This window comes from Macaca fascicularis, chromosome 11 (assembly GCF_037993035.2).
Source record: "Macaca fascicularis isolate 582-1 chromosome 11, T2T-MFA8v1.1".
Taxonomy (NCBI): Eukaryota; Metazoa; Chordata; class Mammalia; order Primates; family Cercopithecidae; genus Macaca; species Macaca fascicularis.
In genome coordinates this window covers 5777240-5799308 of record NC_088385.1, presented here as the reverse complement: position 1 = coordinate 5799308, position 22069 = coordinate 5777240, and the positions used below count along the sequence as shown (strand labels likewise).

Here is a 22069-nt window from a genome sequence, read left to right as displayed (position 1 = left end):
ACGCAGTTATCTTTCCTGCAAAGCTTCTCAGACTGTACATAAAAAATTGTTTCAAATCAAAACAACTTAAGTGAATATAACCAATGACTTTGCTCCCCTGAGCCTCATTTCTTCTTTTATTTTAAAAACTTGATCCTCCTTCCACTCTAACTTCCACAGGCCAAATTCCAATGGTCTTCACTTGGGATCTTACCTGAAACCAAACTGAATTTATCCTCAAAACGTAACCCCAGGGTATGTCCTTGGACAGCAGAAACAGACCGTGTGGGCCAAAGGCAACACGGCTGTTTCATGATCTGATCTTGTATTCATCCCACTATTTAGAGAGACCCCACAGAAGAAGGTGGAAGAAAAGGGCCCCCAAAAGACCAGTTAAACAAGAGACAAATAACCAGTCAAGATATTCCTTGATAAGATCCTTAAAAATTATCTTTAATTGATGCCAAATATGAACAGATCATAAAGTGACAGAAGCAAGTAAAATTGCATAGATGAAAACTATGCGCATCAATTAGGTTCTCAATTCATAACATTCAATGTCCTTGACCTGACATATTACACAGTTAGAGAAGGGAAAATGCACAGTAGGTGAAGATGAGACATGTCCTTAACTCAAGGTGAAGCAACTGGCAAACTGAAGAAATAAAATAGCGCTTTTTCAGCTTAAATGGTTTGTTGTCCTGATGGTGCACTTTCAATTAATACTAGTCATTTTTATTTTTCACCTCAGTAATACTTTATCTTTACTCTTAGAGGCATGTCACATGGAGTCCATGTTGTCTACTTACATCTGATGCATAAACAGTCCCAAAACAGTGCGCTGAAGAGAAGAAAGGTGCTTCTGCAAGGTTTGGAGAGGAGACAACTTTGACCTGGAATATTTTACAAGAGATTTCTTGTTTTGTTTTGTTTTCATTCCATACACCATTTCTTCTTCTTCTTTGATTGTGGTACAAAAGTTTTCTATACTCTTTGAAGTTTCACATCACAAAAAGTAAACTCCTAGTTAGCTCCTAAATGAAAATCACTGTGACTAGGGTTAATCTCCTTAAAGCTAATAGCCCTGAGGTCAGCAGGGCCTCACCCCTTACATACATGCTGGACTTCCCAAGAAAGCCCAGGGTCATTTTGCCTGAGCAAAGAGGCTGGCATTTAATCCCAAGGCTTCTAAACTTTACATCTATACCCTGAATTAGTTTGCACAGTGACCCAAGGTAATGGAACAGTTTTGGTTAACAATTCAGCTCCTGTTTGCTTCTTTACAAAAATGGTAAGTAACATACATTCTTTTAAGGTTTACCTGAGTCATACTAGACATGTTCACATATACCCTGAAATTCCATGATACAAATACAAGTAGTAATATGCCACATGGTGGATGAGAGGTCACCTCCTGAGATCACAATTCAACTTGGGTTGCGTCTGGTCTTAAAATTTTAGTTTGTTTGTCTTCTTAAAATGAACATAAACATCAAAAGACTCCATTCTTGCTTGGAAAAGCCTGAAGATAACATGCTTGTTTGGCAGTTTATATTCTTTCTAACAATTTTATACTATGGATGGTTACCACCCACCAATTCTCACCACCCCAGGAATAAGTCATTCCTGGAAGAAAATGGGAAAGTGCCTTCTGCTAATGTTCTTTCTCCTTTCTTTCAATCCAATCTACCAAACTAAGAATTAAAATGTAAAAATTTTAAAAAGCATGTGTTTTGAGGTCTCCTATATTAAATGAGAGGGCTAGGAAATTATTTTTATTGACTTTTAGATGGTAACTCATTTGAAAAATGTGTAACTATACATAATGTGAAGAAGGCCCTTTATAGGCTCAACCAAATTTCTACTTTAAAAAAAAATGTATTCCTCATTTGCCATTTACATGTATGTTTTTAATTCTCAAGCAAATCAAGACTGTAATACCACCTGTGCTTCAGGTCCACCATGGTGGAATCTAAACCTGCCTTACAATTCCATTTCAGGGAAATGACTGCCCACTGGCCGGAATCCGGGAGAAGGACTTGCTCTTGGTGTATCTGATTTTGCAAGGCTCACCCACGAACACACTCCCAACGAACTGATATAACTGAAAATCAGAACTCAAGTCTCCAGGGAGTGCAAGGGGAGTTGTGCACAAGTGGGAAAAGGGAGATGCAAAAACAGAAAGTTTTCCTGGCTGGAATTTGTCTTCTAGAAATCTGAGGACAGAGGAAATGAATGTCTTTGGTCTCTCTGATTCAGATCACTTCAGGTGAGTTAACCACTTCAGAGATTCTGGGATGGCTAACAGCCCTGCTGTGACCAACCCTTCCAATGCCACCCTATTGAACTAGGGCCCCAATAGACTGGAAGAGAGGAGTTATGGCTATCAGCACATCAACAGTCTTCTCCTAGAGAAAACACATAGTCAGGACATGAGCTGTTAGAGCTCCATGCCTAGGAAGGGGAAGAAAAGGTAAAGAGCCTGCTAAAATAAATAAGAATAAGTAAACCAAAAAATAGTTATCCCTTAATAGGCAGTTTTGTTAAGTGCACCTTCAGGTCTACAAAGACATTTCAACACATTACAGTGCGAGGGGTAAGAGCTTGGTCAAACATCGCATGCCTATGCTACACAGATAATCCCTGTACTCCATTCTTACTGAATTCATTGCAATGACCTACAGATGAGCTAAGCAGCATTCATTTTCCTCACAGCACCCCAAACTCATAACAACAACTCATCCCCAGTCCCAGGCTGACAGGTTCACCGCATGCAGCACTTTTTTCTATATCACATGCAGAAGAATCAACCACTCCAGGGTGTAACCATGGTAAGCATACCAAGTACCCAAAGTCAGTCTTGGTGCCATTTTCTCATCCATTAACCCATCCATCCCACAGTACCGAGTGGATTATTGCTGTTGACAGAGTGCGGTGTTTCAAGTTCTGTGTGCACTAGACCTCAACGTTGAAATGAAAGATCAAGATAGCCCCAGGACTGGCAGGAGGTTGGCATTTTTTTTCCTAATTGGGGATTTTTAAGCAAGTAGGAAAGGAATCACCAGAATGAGTTAAGGTTCAGACGAGAAGGAGACATCACATGGGAGGGTTTAATGCCCTGTAGTCAAATGCCGTGCAGTTCTTGGCCCCTCATCTTCCACGATGTGTGTTGTGTTCATCTCACAGATTCACAGAAGTCACGTAGGAAAAAAAGATATCCATGTTCTTTCTTTTAATCGAGTTAGCCAGAATGGGCGTAACTCGAGTTTCTAGGGTGACTGCCTCACTGCTAGTTCTAGGACAGGATGGGGGAAAGGGGTGGGAGAAACAGAACAGGTTTTCGGAAGAAGCTGGGCCCGAATGTCAGGTAACAGGCAGCCACATGCTAAGCGCAGAATGAAGATTCCCCACCTCAGGGTCCTTAAAAAGGCTGTGAGTACCTCTCCACGGGTGGACAGCTGCCAAGCTCCAGAGGTCTGTGTTCCGTGGCTGTCTTCCAGCCAGGAACAGGGTCCCCACCATTCTCTGGGCTGAGCGACTGGGGAAGCAGAAGTTAGATGTTCAGCCTGTGAAGTGACTGCCAGGTGGGAAGGTCATAGGAGCGTCATAGGAAATATCTGAAAGGGGTAGACCGGGAGGGAAGGCCTAGGAAAGGTTATTATGAACTGAGTGTTCCCACATCCACAACAATGCCCAAAAAGATTGGACCATCAGAGAGATTTGCAAAGTGCTGTTACTAACAGACAAAGAATAAGGAAAGGTGCCAGGAGCACTACACTGGACCTGAGGAAGCCTTGTGTGTCCAAAGTGGCCCTCGATAGGAAACAAATTCCCAAAAAGTTTATCTTGGCTTCTGGTGGAGAAGAGGAAAAAACAAGTTCACAGTTCACGTCCACTTCAAAGATGGGTCTCAGTTCACATCCAGCGTCAGGCTGTCAAAGGGACCAATGCTAGTAGATGGCCAGAGAGACAGCACCCTCCTGGGACTCTCCTCTCCAGGGTTGAGGGTGGTGTGGTCTTCTCACAGTGGTGAAATGAGAGAGCGAGAATGGAAAAAGAAAAAGCAAAAGGTCTGTGCCCCAACCCTTCCCCACTTTTGTTACCTAACTTCTCAGCTGTGTCAGGGAGGCACTTTCTGCGGTTCACTGTGGGTACAGGATAAAGGCACTAAGCAACTATTAAATCAATTGGTTTAGTTTCTTCAGGGAGCCTCAAGGGGAGGGCTGAAGTCTCTGCAGACTTCAAATAATGACTGCAAAGAAAAAAAATCAGCTCTGCTTTGGATGCATACGATAGAGAAACATTTTCATTTACATCCTAAGAATGCACCAAAAAACATGCAGTATTGCACCTTTTTTTTGTTTGTTTGTTTGTTTGTGTTGCTTGTGTTTGTCTTCAGCTAGAAAGAATACTTGTTCTTAGGTGTTGCTATATATACCTTGATGATTTATTTAGTTTTTCACATGGCTTCCCTTTAAGGGATGGGCATATTGGTCCTCTCTCCGCCTACACCTGCACAAAAAACCTGGTATTTCCCTGAGCAAAGGCAGGAAAATTGACTGAGTGCCCCCACCCCCACCCCCCATAATTTCTATTGGGCCTTTCATCCCACAGACTTGTAATTTTTATTACTTTTTAAATTTTTATTACTGAAATCATGCATTAATTAATTCAAGGTACATCTTAGTCAAATAGGCCATAATGCTGAATGAGAGAACATGCTTTGAGCTCCAAAAAGTTATTGTTCCCATCTGACTAACATATGCACTTAAATACAGTACTGTATTTACTAATAAAATAGTTAATAAATGGAGGAGTGCACTTTTGGTGAATGCAAATGAAAAAGGATCTATTTTTAGAAGAATCGATTTCAACTTAAGCTTATCCCCTATTGTCTGGGCTAACTTCTCAGCATGCGATTATAAAGTAAATTGTATCAGATTCAAACATGCTTACATTTAACTTCATTTGTGCTCTCTTGCAATAAGGAGGCTAAGGTTTTACATCCAGTTCTGAAAGCCAGGGGTCGGAGTGCAGGCCTGGTGAGAAAAGACCTGTATTTGGCTCATCTGCAGTTGAGAAAATTTAGCAGCACTGCAGATGAATCAATTAATTTAATTCAGTTATCTTTTTCTTAGAGAACAATCTGGATTAGAAAGAGAATGGGCCCAGGAGGAAATCCCTACAGATCAGGACCAGTATCCAATTTATAAGGTGCTTTGTGAACCAGTCTTAAGTAATTGGAGTTTTCTTTTTTCACCTTGTAATATGCAGTTCAGTTGATCGAAATAAAAATATCTATTCATTGTCCATTTTGGCTGGTCTATCATGTTACATATAATACATCTGATGCACTGTCTTCAATGTGCTATGCAGTTTGCAAAGATTTTTTACTGGAGTCCCATGCAAATTTTAATTTTATATTTCTAAGCGATCATCTTGTTTTGAGTTTTTAAAAAAGTTAAAGAAACCAAAGCATTAAAAATGTTTCAGTTTGGGGAAGCATATGATTATTGTTTTACCTAGACTAGTTCATGGACTAATCTTTTTAAGCCAGTTTTAGAAAATACTCTCTCTTTTCCCATTTTTTAATAAAAGGAAAATAGTTTATTGTCATGGATCTTGAAAGCTTCTGGTTCACCACCCCCAAAATCCTCAATGCAACAATGCATTGACAGTTAAATAGAGCATTCGAAGTCTACTTAGTAAAGTATCTACAAAGCGTGACATGAGTCACCAGGTTTTTCTGTTTTGTTTTTTAAGTCTTTTGAGCTGCTAAGTGGGGCTTTTTTGTTTGCTTGCTTTTGTTTTTTAAACATCGGTCAGTAGCTTGCTCTTATTAACGCAGTTTTGGTTAGCTGTGGTGCAATTGCCAGTTCTGATATTGACCTGTCTATAATGGGCTATGCTATTATTCATATCCTCTTCGATCTCCATGTACTCAGACTTGCTCATAGTAGAGGAACTGCGGCGACTGAGGTCACTGTCAGAGGCTAAGTTAGGGGAACTGACGTGGAGCAACTGAGCCTGCTCTTCCCCCTCAGTTTCTCGGTGGTAGAAATAGTTGAAATTGGACACAATGACAGGTACGGGCAGGGCAATTGTCAGCACACCAGCGATGGCACACAAGGAGCCCACGATCTTGCCTCCAATTGTCACAGGGTACATGTCACCGTATCCTACAGTGGTCATGGACACCACCGCCCACCAGAAAGCATCGGGGATACTGGAGAAGTGCGACTCAGCTTCTTCCGCCTCGGCAAAGTACACTGCACTAGAAAACAGGATGACGCCGATGAAGAGGAAAAAGATGAGCAGCCCTAGCTCTCTCATACTAGCTTTGAGGGTCTGGCCCAGGATCTGGAGGCCCTTAGAGTGGCGGGAGAGCTTGAAGATTCTAAAAACCCTTACCAAGCGGATGACCCTGAGGATGGCCAGCGAGGTGGCCTGCTCGCCCTTCTGGTTTCCTTCCTGCTCAGCTATCTCGGTGCCCAGGGTGATGAAATAAGGAATGATGGCCACAATGTCGATGAAGTTCATGATGTTTTTGAAGAAGTCCGTCTTGCTGGGGCAGGCGAAGAAGCGCACCACCAGCTCGAAGGAGAACCAGATGATACACAGCGTTTCCACGATGAAGAAGGGGTCCGTGAAGATGTTGGAATTGTAGATGACCGTGGTGTTGTCGATGCGGTGGACGGTGCCCGTGAAGTCCTTGTCATCCTTCAGCTCGGGGAGCGTCTCCAGGCAAAAGATGACGATGGAGATGAGGATGACCATGACGGAGACGATGGCAATGACCCTGGCGGGCCCCGAACTCTCGGGGTACTCGAAGAGCAGCCACACCTGGCGCTGGTACTCCTTCTCGGGTAGAGGACGCTCCTCCTCCTTGATGAAGCCCTCGTCCTCCCGGAACTTCTCCATGGCCTCCTCGCCCAACTCGTAAAACTTGATCTCCTCGGAGAACATGTCCAGGGGCACGTTGACCGGCCTCCGCAGGCGGCCCCCCGACTGGTAGTAGTAGAGGATGGCGTCGAAGCTGGGCCGGTTGCGGTCGAAGAAGTACTCGTTCCTCAGGGGGTCGAAGTAGCGCATGCGTTTCTTAGGGTTGCCCAGCAGCGTGTTGGGGAACTGCGCCAGGGTCTTGAGCTGCGTCTCGAAGCGCAGCCCGGAGATGTTGATCACCACGCGCTCGCAGCACTCGTGGTCGTCGTGGTCGGTCTGCCGGGGGTAGCTGCCATCCTGGGGGTGGCCCGGGGCGGCCGAAGCCTCGTCCACGTTCTCCCCAGACATCACCGTCATGGTGAAAGCCGGGCGCGGGGGTGGGAGGCCAGGAGAGAGCCCGGGGTGGGAAACAGCCAGGGACCAGGGGTGGGGGGGGACCCAAGCGGCCCCCCCACCGGAGTGCGCGTCTCCCTCACGCCCAGGGGGAGGGGCTTCAAAATGAGCAGGTCGGGAGATCTGCGACTTTGCCTCTCGCTGCCTTCCCCTCCACCCTGCCTTGTACTCAATTTGGAATCCCCCTCGCCTGCGGGCCGGGTGCCGCTTTTTGCAGAGGGTCGGGTTTGGATTTGGGGGTTTGTTGGCTTTTTGTTGTTGTTGTTGTTGTTGTTTAGATATTTCTTCCTGATCCCAGGTGCCTTAACGCAGTGCCGTTCTAGCGGACTGGGCCATGGCTTCGGGGGTCGCCCTGGCCTCCCCTCCCCTCCGAGAGCCTTGCTAGGACCCGGTGCAGTGCCAGCTCAGCAGATCCCCATGCCTGCCACCCCCTCTGCTTCTCCTCGGCTCTCCCCCCTCCTACCCCTCTTCGCCTGCCGCCTTCTAAGCTCCCACCAGGGCGATCGATGGACGCTGCAGAGAAATAGAAAGTGATACGGGGGTAGAAAATCAGAAGCATTCGGATGGGACGGACCTACAGACACCGAAGAACACAGACCTCTAGCTCGGAAAGCACTGGACGTTTACTAGGGCTATCACACACACACGGACAGACGACACGCAGACACCCGGAAATCCAAGTTTGGGGCTCTTCCATCCCACTTTCCCCAATGCCCAACAGCCGATCTGTTTACAACTTCGTTAAACTAGAGATCGGAAAAGCGCCGAGAGACGCCGGGGGAAGCTCCGGGTCCCAGGCAGCATCCCCGCACCCCCGGCCTCCCCCACCCCGTCGCCCCAACCCCCGCTTCTGCAGCCCCGAGCTGGGGAAACCCCTACCTGGCCGGCCGGCTTGGCGCAGGGGCGGTGCTGAGTCGGCGGAGAGCCCGCGTGGGAATGCGGCAGGTCGCCTTTGCAGTGCCCTGGCGGGAGCCGCGGCGGCCGCCGCAGCAGCATCCGAGACGCGCCGGGCAAACTCGCCGCCCTGGTCCGCTCGTCCGACGCCCCTCTCAGTTGGACAATCGCTTTACCGAGGAGCTACGGCGAAAATGTTCATTCCCTACCCCCATTCTCACCGGTTGCCAGCAACCTGGAGACGCCGTCCTCTCTCCGGTGCAGGGAGTTCCGGAGGATGCGGGGCGGAAAAGCAAAATATCACTCTTTCCCGAAGCTCAGAGGCAAATGACGATAAACAGCACTCTCGCCCCCTCCTAACACTATGGGAGCCCTTGATTCGATCCCGAAGGAGGCGGGCGGGCAAGAGCCTGGATCTACATGGCTCTCCAGTTCCCTTCGCTCGCCGCACCCCAGCGCGGACCTCGCCAAGGCTACGCGGCGCGCCGGGAGCCCTCAGGAGCTCGGAGTGGAGCAGGGTGCGTGCGGCGGCGGGTCCGCTCGGTCCATTTCTGGGCGCTGCAAGATCAGCAGAAACCTGAGAAAGCGCCTGGAATACAGAGCAGCGATTGGCCCACCCGGGCGTGGGTTGGGGAGGGCGGGGGAGGGCAGGCGCGAGGAGGTGGATGGAAAATATGAGGGGGTGGTTTGGAAGAGAGCGGGGTTGTCATTCAGTTCCCACCCTTGCCAGCACAGCTTTTTCCTCTCCTACCAGAAAAGCCGACCACTAACTCTACTTCCCTTGTGGCCCACCGCCCCGCCCACGCACGGCCCCTGGCGGCTCGCGACCTTCCCCGGGAATTTCACATTGGAAATGGTCAGGTCCGACGCAATGCAGGCGGTGGTGTTTCTGGCAAAACTCCTCCAATGGGTTTGCTTTTGTGCAGTCCCACAGTAACCCTCTTCGATCGCACTGCTCTGCGCCCCATTCCGCTCCTCCCCCAAGAAGGCCCTTGCTCTCTGCGGGGCCCTCCCAGCTTCCCCCCGCCGGCTGGACTCTCAGAGCTGCAGACTTTAGGCAGAGCTGTGCAGTTGAGGATCCCTGGGTTTGTTCCATGTAGTTTTACTAGGCGGCGATGGTGCTAAGAGCCTGTCCCTCTTTAACCTACGATGGGACTTGAAGTTTTCTTACAATCCGATTATTCTGAAATACAGAGAATGTGACTTGTGGGGGACCGAAGGCTTCGTGGGTTTGTGGGGTTGTCTGCCAACTTGGTGCTAATTGGGAATAATCTGAGAAGCAAGTCGCCTACTCACCTCCCACCCTATGCCCCTCCTCCCGTAGCCTCTTTCCCCAGCCTAGTGCCTCCACAAGGCCACTTTCAAAGCTTGCAATTTATTCGGAAAGGGTCCCCCGCAGAGGCGCATGGCAGCAGGAGCTGGGGGCGTGCGCCGTGCCCTGCGAGTGCGGCTGGAGCTGCGCCCCCAGAGGCGCTGAGTCTCCGCGCCTGCAGCTCGAGAAAAGGCTGCCGGCAGTTTGGTACTTCCAGGGCTGTGGAGTCTCTAAGGAGGCTGCAAGAGCCCAGAGTCGCCGCTGATTGGCTCCTCCCTCGGCCTTGGGACCACCCTTCTCACCACTGTTGCCTCCCGCCTACACCACCCACCTCCTTAATCAAAGCCAATGATTGCATCCTCCCCGCTCTATTGTGGCTAGTGGAAAGCAGGGGCCTCTGCGGGATTGCCCAGGCAGTGCAACAGTCCCTGTCTGGAACTAGTTAAATCCTTCCTCCAGATTCAGACGCCAGCATTCCCTTCAGAAAAACAAAAGTGTATGTTCCGTCCCCTCCTTCAGATCCATACCCCAGCTTTTCTTTCATGAACAATGAGTTATCTTATACTCCTCCTTCCCATGTTGAACTCTGCCCTTTTCCCACCTTCCACACGCATATCCTTCAATCTCAATAGCTCCAGGGATCCCTACCTTTCTGCACTGCTGCTCTAATGCAAATAAATAGCTTTTTTATTTTTAAAAATAAAAATAGATATATAAATATGAAGCTCCCAGCTGAAGTAACATCAAGTCTCTTGGTTTTGTTGCTGCTGCTGCTGCTAGAATCCTATTGGGGATAACTCTACTAGACAAGGGTTTTCTGATCATATCCCAGCACAACTGAGCTTCCCTATTCTCCACTTTCTTTGTCCTTGTCTTGTACCTCCCTCTTCCTATAAACCATTGCCTTTCTTTAAATGTCCCTAAGATTGTCATCTTCCTAGCTTCATGTGAATGCACGTGCCCTAACTCAGCATTAGGAGATTGCCTTGCTAGAAGGGATTCACAGATTGGATGGGATCCAAGGTTCCTAAATTCAGGGTTTTATTGGGGGGCATATTAGGAAATCTTCGACATCTCTGATAGATGTGTTTACAGGACTGGACCTCCAAGGGACTGGAAGAAAATTGTGAGCTAGGAACTCAGCATTCTCCTCCTCCTCTTCCTCCTCCTCCTCCTCCTCTTCCTCCTCTTCCTCCTTCCTCTTCCTCTTCTTCTTCTTCTTCCTCTTCTTCTTCTTTGAGACAGGGTTTAGTGGTGTAATCATAGCTCACTGCAACCTGGAAGTATTGGGCTCAAGCAATCCTCCCACCTTAGCCTCTGGAGTAGCTAGCAGGACAATAGGCACAAGCCATCACGCCTGGCTAACTGGAACTCAACACTCTTGATGGAAGTCCTCCCTTGGTAAGGGTCTGAAGATATTTATTAATTCAACAAATATTTGCCCAGCCCCAGCTGTGGGCCAGACACTGCCCTCTCACTGGAATGGAGACATATAAGGTCCCAGGTCTCATGGAGCTCATATTCTGGTGGGAGATAAAGGCAATAAACACATACCTCATACATTATAGTGTTGGATAAAGAAAATTAAGAAACAGGCACAGTAAGTGACAAATATAGGTTTGCAGATAAGAAGGGCCTCTCTGCAGAAGTAACATTTGAATGAAAAACATCAAGAAGAGAGAGCAAGGAACAGGAAGATGAGAAGGATGGGTGTAAGAGCAAAGGTCCCAAGGCAAGGACAGACTCAGCATATTCAGGAAACAAGAGGGCCACTATGGCCAGAAAGAACTGACCGAGAAAGAATGTCAACAAAGGTAGGTCAGAAAGGCAGGGAGAGCCCAGATCATGCAGGGCCTCTCAGGCTATGGTAAGAATAGTTCATTTCATTCTGAGTACAATGGGAACCTACTGGAGGATATGCATCAATATAGTAATATGAGTTGCATTTCTTAAAGATTATTCTGGCTACTAGAAACAAGACACAAGGTTGGAGGTTATTAAGTAGCATAAGCAATGGTGGCTTAGATGAGGGAGACTGTGGTGAGCTTGTGAGGAGTTTTTGGAAGAGAATTCATCTTGAAATAGAGATGACAGAATTTGGGATGTGAGGAAAGAAAAGTTTTAGGACTGTCTCCTAGGCTTGTGGCCTTAATAACCAGACAAATGGTAATATCATTTACTGCAGGAGTGTCCCAAACAGTTTCTCTCCTACCTGAACGTGAGCTCCTTGAAGTCTGAGATCTTCTGTGTCTTAGTTGTCATTGTGTTGTGCGGCTTAGGAGCTCCTTGAAGTCTGAGACCTTGTGTGCCTTAGTAGTCACTGTTTTGGGCAACTTAGGCATCTCCTCAGATTCTCTCCAGCTCACCATTGTCTTGTCCTATGGCCACTTGCCCCACTGCAGGTGCTGCTGGAAAAGTCAACTCTATGGGTGGCATAGTTCTGCCTTCTGAAGTTGATGACACTGCAAGGAGTGGAATCTGGATTCCTCAGGACTGCAAAAAGGCCTAGGTGAGCAACACAAACCTAGGGGGGCATTAGCTCAATGAACCAAGAGGAGCTTGCCCAGTGGGAGATGCAAGCTAGGAGGGAGCTCGTAGGTAAATTCCCTCTACCTTTATTCTTTTCATGGCCAAGCAACCACATGGTCTAATGAAAAGGCTGTGTCTCTTTGTGACTCATGAAGCAGTAACCAGTTTGGTAACTCTTCTCGTTGGATCTGCACCCTGTCCTTCTCTCTCGCTTTCCTTTTCTCTTCCTCTCATGGTTCTGGGTTCACACCTCCCATTAAAGTATTAGCACGTAAACCTGTCTTGGGTTATGCTTTCTAGGGAAGCTGAGCTGAGGCATGGGGAATCACAACTTTGGGATGTGTTACCTTTGAGATACCTATAAATATGCAAATGAGGATGTTGAGTAGAAAGTTAAACATACAAGGTTAGAGTTCAGGGAAGAGGTCTGAGTAGATCAAGGTTTCTCAACTTTAGCACATTTGGGCTGAATACTTTTTATTGTTGTGGGGTGTGGTCCTGTGGATTTTAGTATATTCAGCAGCTTCCCTTGCCTTCAGCCATTAGATGCCAGTAGCACCTTCCCCGAGTTGTGACAACCAAAAGTGTTTCCAGACAATGCAAAAATTACCCTCAGCTGAGAACCACTGGGGTGGATGGTAATTAAATCCAGAATAGCAGATTAGAGCACTTGAACCTGAGGGTAGAAAGGGAAGAGGAAATGTGCAGAGATTGTGCCTTGGGACACTCTAATGCTTAGAGGTCAGTAAAAGAAGGAAGAAGCCACCAAAGGAAACTGAGAAGCAGTGATGATGAGGAGAACAAAACAGGAGAATGTGGGGGTCTGCAAAACCAAATGAGAACAGTATGTTAAGAAGAAGGGAGACATCAACATTGCCGCATACTGCCAGTAGGATGAGTAGAATGAGGAACATAGAAATGACTATCAGATTTAGAAAAATTGAGTTGAAAAGAGATTGAGAGAGAACTGAGGACAGTAGGTAAAAAAACGCTTTTGGAGTTTGGGTGCTCAGGGGAACAGAAGAATGGACTGAAGGAAGATGATGAGCGATGAGACTTTAAAAAACAAATGATGAGAGCTATTACAATATGTTTGTATGCTAAAGGCAATGATTCAGTAGAAAACAGAGAAATAGTGATGTGGTAGAAACAGAAAAATGAGAGCAATGTTCTTGAGAAAGCAAAAGGAGAATGGAATCTAAGACCCAAAACAAGGGATTGGCCTTGGAAAAGGGCAATTTGTCTGTAGAAATGAGAGAGAGACAGAGAGCAGAAGTCACCTGCTAGTAGTGGAGTAGAAGTTGTGGGAGTTAGTGGACATTCACCTATGCAATCAGAAGAAGTTTTCTCAGTAAAAAGGAAAGCAAGGTCATCAGCTGAAAGTGAGGCTGGGGAAGGAGGCCTTAGAAATAGGAGGGGTGGCCAGACATGGTGGCTCACACCTGCAATCCCAGCACTTTGGAAGGCCAAAGTGGGTGGATCACTTAAGGTTAGGAGTTCAAGACCAGCCTGGCCAACATGGTGAAAACTGTCTCAATTAAAAATACACAAATTGCCAGATATGGTAGCGTGCACCTGTAGTCCCAGCTACTTGGGCGTCTGAGGTAGGACAATCACTTTAACCCAGGAGGTGGAAGTTGCAGTGAGCCAGGATTGAGCCACTACACTCCAGACTGGGCAACAGAGCAAGACTCCATCTCTGAAAAAAAGAAAAAAAAAAAGAAAAAAGAAATGAAATGGGAGGGGGAAACTGCAGAATAACCACTTAGGAGAACTGGAAAGTGAATGGGTTGGGGAATGTAGCAGGGTTGCCTGGCAGCACCAAGGGCTCACTTGTGGTGAGGAACCACGCATTTAAGTGATTGGGCACTGGGTGTCTGGGATAAACTTGGAAGTGAGTCAGGATAGATTTCGTCCTGATGATCATTTATTTATTAAAAAAAAAAAAAAAAAAAAAAAACATGTGCACTAGTTCTACATGTAGTGTCCTTCTTAAGATCAGTTTCTTAAGCGTTATGCAGTGGTAAGGCAAGAGACGGCATAAAAGGAGGTGGTCATATTAGGCATGAATGTGCCTACAGACGCACCATAGATCCTGTTGAGGGCAGTGTCACAAGCAGAGGACCCGGGGTCTTACAAGATTTGAAGTATGACTGTAAAAGGTAATATAGAACCAGTAGGACTTGAAAGGGAAAGCTCAGAAGTCACCAAGGATTTAAGATGACAATGAGTAATATGGGGTCCTCTTGGTGGCATTATAATTAGACTCATCTGTGGAAGAGCTCTAGGGATCTGTGAACCCTTTGAAATTGTACACATATTTTGGGGTGTACATGTCCATAATTTTATTTCTGAGGACAAGATCCAAACATAATTTTATCAAAATATCAATGAGAGATTACACCATGATAGTTAAAAGCCTAAGGGTTTTTTTGTTTTGTTTTGTTTTGTTTTGTTTTGTTTTGTTTGAGATGGAGTCTCACTCTGTCACCCAGGCTAGAGTGCAGTGGCGCAATCTCGGATCACTGCAAGCTCTGCCTCCCGGGTTCAGGCCATTCTCCTGCCTCAGCCTCCCGAGTAGCTGGGACTACAGGCGCCCGCCACCACGCCCGGCTAATTTTTTGTATTTTTAGTAGAGACAGGGTTTCACCATGTTAGCAAGGATGGTCTCGATCTCCTGACCTCGTGATCCACCCACCTCGGCCTCCAAAAGTGCTGGGATTACAGGTGCGAGCCACCGCGCCCAGCCAAAAGCCTAAGTTCTTAAATCAAAGACGAATTCAATCACTTTGATCTTGGATAAGTCACTCTGTCACTTTACATGTTCATCTCTTTATTTGTAAAATATAATCCCTATATCATAGGCTCCTGTGAGGGTATATAGCACAATCAAATACTGATCAGTGCCCAGCATAGAGTTGATGGTCAACAAAGTACCAACTTCAAAAGAAAAAGGCACTAAAAAGGTCAGGAAACATTGCATTAGACAGGTCTTTAATAAATATTCACTGAGAGAAAACAGTCAATAAATACTAAAGAATCAGAGAAAAGAACAAATGTCCTTCTACCATCAAGAATCCTTACAGCTAGCTTCAACATTCAGCTACATCAGTATAACGAGTACTGGACTTTTTCCACCATAAACTAAAATATATGTGTGGGGCAGCACTGAGCAATAGGCAGGACAGTATGGTGACCTTTTAGAAAAGGGAAACAAATGAGGTGACCCCTATGATCACCCTGGCTTTTTGCCTGGAGGTACTTTTCAGAAGCTATGCAGAAAGACGAGACCCAAGCAGAGTCTGACATTCTCACTCAGAAAGAATTTTAAATTGAGAAGGGTGAGATGACTGAAAGTCATGAGACAAAGCACTGGAGAAGAAGGAGATACATAGAGAAAAAGCACCAGAAATCTGCATGGAGTCCCCCTTGAGCCTGTTGCTGAACACTAAACTGTGCATGGGTAAGGTAAACTCTACACAACGCTGTGAAGCTGAGTTCCTTTAATATTAAAATATTAGTCAATGCAATTCACTCAATTCAGAGACTCACAGGAGATTCAAAATTGATTCAGAAGAGCTATTTGACAAAATTCAACACCCATTTATAATTAAAACAAAACAAACCTTTTGGCACACTGAGAGTAGAGGGAATTTCTTTAATCTGACAAATGATGTCCACGCACACACACACACAAAAACCTACAGCAAACATCTTATTTAATTGTAAAAAAGCTGAATACTTTCCTCTGAGGACTGAGAACAAGGCAAGGATATGTACTCTTATCATTTCTACTCAACATCATATTAGAGACTTAGCCAATGCAATAAAGCAATAAAAAGAAATAAAAAATATGTATTGGAAATAAAGAAAAGAAGCTGTCCTTATTTATAGACATCATGATGATTGGGTATATAGAAAGTCCTAGGGAATCTACAAAAAAGCCACTAGAATACAAGTGAATTTATGAAGCTTGAAGGATACCAGTTGAGTATTTAAAAATCAGTCATGTGTCTAGCATTTAAAATAATAAAAAACATAAAATACTTAGATTAATGTAATAAAATATGTTATATGTGAGACCTATACATGGGAAACTACAAAATACTGCTGAGACAAATTAAAGAAGACATGAATAAATGGAAAGATACATCATGATCGTGGATTGGAAGGCTCAATACTAAGATGATATCAATTCTCCCCAAATATCTAAAGATTCAACATAATCATAATACCATCAGACTTATTCACAGAAATTGATTCTAAAATCAAACTGATTCTAAAGCTTATTTCAAAAACTACAAGGGACCTACAATAGCTAAAAGAAGTTTTAAAAGGAACTAGATTATAGAACTTACTGTACCTCATTTTAAGTCTTACTTTAAAGTTACAATAATCCAGACAGTTTAGTGTTGGTATACGGAGAGACATTTAGATCCATAGAACAGAATACTCTAGAAACAGACCCACTCATATATAGTCAATTGATTTTCAAAACAGGTGTCAAGGTAATGGAGAAAAGACAGTCTTCTCAACAAATGGACCCAGAACAACTGGACATTCATAAACCTTCACACCCATCTCACATACTATACAAAAATTACTCAAAATGGATCACAACCTAAACGTAAAAGCTAAAGCTATATGACTTCTAGAAGAAAACACAAGAGGAAATCTTTATAATTTAGAACACAAACGCACCATAAAATAAAAAGTTGAGACAATTAACTTTATAGAAACTTTAAACTTCTGTCCTTCAAAAGACAGGGTTAAGAAGATGAAAAGGCAAGCCACAGACTGGGAGAAAATATTCATAATACATATGTCAGACAAAGAACTCATTGAGACAAATAAGTAGCTCTTACAACTCAACAAGCAGAAGACAGACAACACAATAAAAAAGAGCAAATATTTGAATAGATACAAAAGAACACATACTGTATGATTCTATTTATATGAGATTCTAGACGAAGCAAACACAGATCAGTGGTTTCTGAGTATCAGGGATGAGGGGATTGACTGGAAAAGGGCCTAAGGGAATTGTAAGGGTTTCAAATCTTGATTGTGGTAGCAGTTACATGGACGTCTAATTTAACCAAAACTCATATAATTGTACACTTAAGGCGGTTACATTTTGTTGTGTGTAGATTATACCTAAGTAACATTTATTTTAATTATGCCTTTGTCAAATAAATAATATTGAAGTATATATAGCTGACAGAAGTTTAGAAATAAGAATTTTTCAAGATCTCGACCTGTGATTTCTTCAAGAAACTGCTCTGGGTTGCCCTTGAAAAGAGGAGTATATGTAGTAGGAAGGACTGGCGGAATATTTTGCCTTAGTAAGACTACTTGGACAGGCTCAGATCTTGGAAGAGTATGCACTTAGAAATTCACTAAAAAAACAATTATGGAACACCTGCTATGCCTCAGTGATTGTGTAAATCGTCAGAGGCCAAGATAGAAATCATTTCCTCAAGGTCATATTCTAGTTGTGAAGACAAGGAAATAAACAGGTAATTACAAGGCAACATGACAAACACTTTAATGGGACAGGCAGAGGTGTGTTGGGAGTGTAGAAGAATGGCCCCTAACCAAGCCTTGGGAGTGAGGGAGCAGTTCTCAGGGTAAGCAACAAAGTAACACATAAGATGAATCCCAAAAGATGAGTAGACAATGAGTTATGGACGTGGGAGTGCCTTCTAGAACAAAGGCAGCAGCACACTTTAAGGTCTTAGATGCACAAGTGAGTGCATAAAATGCTCAGAAAAACAGAACTTAGGTCAGTAGAGCTGCAAGGTCAAGTACAAAGAGGTGAGTGGTAGAAGATAAGGTCAGAGAAGTGGCAGAAGCCAGGTCAGGAAGCCTCTTGTTTGTCGCTAGAGTGGATCCTGTTGGCTTCCTCCTGAGCTTCCAGTCTTCCCTGTTATCTCCCTGAGAACTGCCTTCTACCTAGCCATGTGCCAGAAGCCAAGCCCACTGCTCCAGGTTATCTCACTCAGGAACTGGTCTGAGACGCAGTTCTAGCTTAGGAGATGCGAGAGGATGTCTTCTGGAGGTCTTCAGGGAGAGACTTCCTCAGTGATAGGAAAACACTGTAGAAAGACTGTTTTCCTTTCATCGTCTAGATGCCATGTCTGGATGAGTCATTGCTATATCCATGCTGTTACCAGGCCAAATGATTAAGCCGACAGTGAAGACGGCACAGCAGAGAGAGACAAAAACCCTGGAATCTGGCAATGTCGTTAGACTGCTGAATCAACCAGTCATGGAGCCTTCTTCTCCTAGAACTTCCTGTTGCAAAATTCAGTAACTTTCCTCATTATCAAGTTAGAGTTGAGTTTGCTCATTACATTTCATTAAAGAACTTCTCGTTAAAAATTTTAAACAGACTTGCAGCACATTATGGATAAACCAGTCAGATGTAGGGCCTTATGTCAGAACTTGTTCTCATTATAGACATGAAAAATCTGACCCAAAATGTCTTACACAAGAAAAAGGGACTTAATGGATAAGAAAACTGAGCATTTTTAGAATAGGTTTGGAGCTTCAGGAAAGGCTTTCGCCAGCACGCAATTCTATGACCATGACCTATTTTTTTCCCTCTGCATTTCTCCATCCCTCCAGGCCTCCTGACTGACTCTACTCTCCAGCAGGCCTCTTGTGTGAGTTCCCAAGATGGCTGCAGCACTCCTGAGGCTATATTCCTCATGTCTAGCAGGAAATAAGTTCGCTTCTCTGATGGCTCAAAAGAGAGTTTCAGAATTGAGTCTCAGTGACTCTGATTGCCCTGCCTTGCATTATTTACTCATCCTCGAGCCAATCACTGCAGTCAGGAACATGGGATGTGCTGATTGGATTAAAGAAATCAGGACCCTTTCCTGGAGATGGAATGCGGTCAATCTCACCTAAATCGTGAGGCTGGAGATTTCAGAGCAATGTTAAAAAGGACAAGGCTAGGACTGCACAGTAGGGAGTTGATTAACCAGTGTCCAGAAAAGCAGGGACAGAGAGAGTTAGGAGTGGCTCCCAGATCTTTGGCCTGAGCATCTTAGAGAGAAATGTACAAACAGAAGGGAGCACTTCAGGAAGATCAGTTAGAATAAGAAATATAGTCAGACGTAGCCACCAACTGGCCATTGATTGTCTTGCATTGAAGCAGAGGTTTCAGTGAAGTAGTGGGAACAGATACCAGGCTGCCCGTAGGAAAGGAATCAATGAAGGGAGCAAGTAATGTTAGGGAAACTCGGCATTCTTTGAAGAAATTTAAAACTAGAGGACAGGAGAGTGACAGAGGTAATAGTAAAAGGGATCCCTGAGGTCAAGGGATTTTTTTTTAAAAGATTTGAGCATGCTTAAATGCTGAGAATGATAACTGAAGAAAATATGAGATCAAGGTTGACGCTATAGTGGAGAAAAGGGAAAAATTAATGGAGATCCCTAGGAATAATGAGAAGAGGGATCAAGAGTACAGCTGGAATCATTCGTTTTCTAGAGTAAGGGACCTATTCACTGTCATCAACTGGAAAGAGGCAAGCACTGATGGGAACGTATTACTGCACCTGCGAGCCGAGAGTGAATTCAGAAACTAGAGGGAGATTTCATCTGAAGGTTTCTAGTTTCTGAGTGAAGTAGATGTTATCTACTGACGGGCACAGAAAAGGAGACCTTGAAAGGTTGAAGAGAGGCCCAAAGAAGAATAGAAGAGAGAGTGGATTAGGAAAACACGTGGGACCTTGCCGTTTTGCCCCACATCATCTAGAAGGTGTGTAGTCCATTTCCACAAAGACCCAGTCTTACTCACAGTAAATCACAAATCACTCAGAGTTCAATGTCTGGAATAATGTACAGTCATGCATCAGATAACAACCTTTTGGTCAACAACAGACTATGTATAAGATGGTGGTCCCATAAGGTTGTAATGGAGCTAAAATCTTCGTACTGCCTAGTGACATGGTGATGTAACATAGGACTCCCTTGCCAGTGGTAATGCAGGTGCAACCAAACCTACTTTGCTGTTGATCATATCAGACTATAGAACATACAATTATGGACAGTACATAATACCTAGTAATAATAAAATAACTGTTACTGGGTTTACGTATTTACTATAATTATTATTCTTATTTTATCACGTACTCCTTCTACTTATTAAAAAAAAGTTAACTGTAAAATTAGCCTCAGGCAGGTCCTTTAGGAGGTATTCTAGAAGGCATTGTTATAATAGGAAATGACAGCTCCGTGAGTGTTACTGCCCCTGAAAGGCTTCCAGTGAGACAAGATGTGCAAGTGGAAGACAGTGATATTGATGATCCTGATGCCGTGAAGGCCTGGGTTAAGTGTGTGTCTGTGTCTTCGTTTTTAACAACAAAGTTTAAAAGATTTTTTAAAAATTAAAAATAGATAAAAGCTTATGAAATAGGGGTACAAAGAAAAAATACTTTTGCATAGCTGTACAATGTGTTTATGTTTTAAATTGTGTTATGAAAGAGTCAAAAAGTTAAAAAAAGTAAAGTTTATTAAGTAAAAATATTACAGTAAGCTAAGGTTAATTGATTATTGAAAAAAGAAACGTATTTTAATAAATTTGCTGTAGCCTAAGCGTACAGTGTTTATAAAGTCTGCAGTAGTGTACAGTAGTGTCGTAGGCCTTCACATTCACTCACCGTTCACTCGCTGACTCTCCCAGAGCAACTTGGAGTCCTGTAAGCTCCATTCATGGTAAATGCCCTATACAGGTGTACTATTTTCTATCTTGTATACCATATTTTTACTGTATCTTTTTCTTTTCTTTTTTTCTTAAATTGAGACAGGGTCTCACTGTGTTGCCCAGGCTGGAGTGCAATGGTGTGATCACAGCTCACTGCAGCCTTGACCTCCTGGGCTCAAGCCATCCTCCCACCTCAGCCTCCCAAGTAGCTGGGACTACAGGGACACACCACCACACCCAGCTAATTTTTTGTAATTGTGTAGAGATGGGATTTTGCCATGTTTCCCAGGGTGGTCTTGAACCCTTGATCCTCCTGCCTCGGCCTCCTAAAGTGCTGGGATTAAAGGCATGAGCCACCATGCCAGTGCTACTGTATCTTCTCTATGAGTAGATATGTTTGGATACACAGATACCTACCATTGTGTAACGATTGCCTACAGTATTCAGTACAGTCACGTGCTGTGCAGGTCTGTAGCTTAGGAGCAATGGGCTGTACTATATAGCCTAGGTGTGCAGTAGGCTGTACAATCTAGGTTTGTGTAACTACACTCTATGATGTTTGTACAATGATGAAATTACCCAATGATGCATTTCTCAGAATGTATTTCCATCTCATGAATATATTTAACTGTTACCTTCCTTCTAAGGTGATTCTTCTAAGTGGATCACCTTCCAATGCACTCAAACTCCACATCAGATGGAAGCCCAAAAGTCTTTCCTCCCCTTGTCATCCCTTTTATTCTTTGTTCACTCCTTTGCCTTGCTCTCAAGGTCCCCACTCCATCGTGCCCTTCTTCTACGGCAGATTGGAGAAATCTTTTTGTCCCCCATATCTGAGCTGGAGAGACCTGTGCTTATGCTTATCCCAGCAGGGCAACGATGGAGCCCTCAGAAAGGCTCATGGTAAGAAAAGCTACCTTCCCTCTTGCTAATGTTGATCACCTCTCACAGTGATAATCAAACTGTGCTATCCTGGCAGCAAGAACTCTACCACAGAACCACTCATGCACCCAAAGTGTGTTATTTTGGAAAAGATCCCCTCTCCACCAGAGGTGAGAGTGGGAGGAATGAAGCCTTAAGAAGGACACACATAAAAGGCTCACAAGAAAGCATCAAAGGCCCAGTTGAGATCAGAAACCAGGAATTTGAAGAAATGCCTATTTGTGTGTGATCTTTCTCCAAAAGAATTCAGCATCTCTGGTGTTGAATAGAAAAGGAGGTTGACAGTATTGGTTTAAAAACAGTTGTTAAAATGATGCATATGTCTATAAGGTACAAAACAGATTAGAATACCAAAACATAGATTAGAA

At 44.4% G+C, this 22069-nt stretch overlaps 1 protein-coding gene across 1 annotated transcript; it reads right to left on the bottom strand.

The window, feature by feature from the left end:
• Positions 1-411: 411 nt before the first annotated feature.
• Positions 412-8761, bottom strand: KCNA1 (potassium voltage-gated channel subfamily A member 1). The gene is made up of 2 exons (XM_005569869.4): positions 8194-8761; positions 412-7827 (listed from the first exon to the last, which is right to left on the bottom strand). The coding sequence occupies exon 2, from the start codon at positions 7276-7278 to the stop codon at positions 5791-5793; it is 1488 nt and encodes a 495-aa protein (XP_005569926.1). The 5' UTR covers positions 7279-7827; positions 8194-8761; the 3' UTR covers positions 412-5790.
• Positions 8762-22069: the final 13308 nt, after the last annotated feature.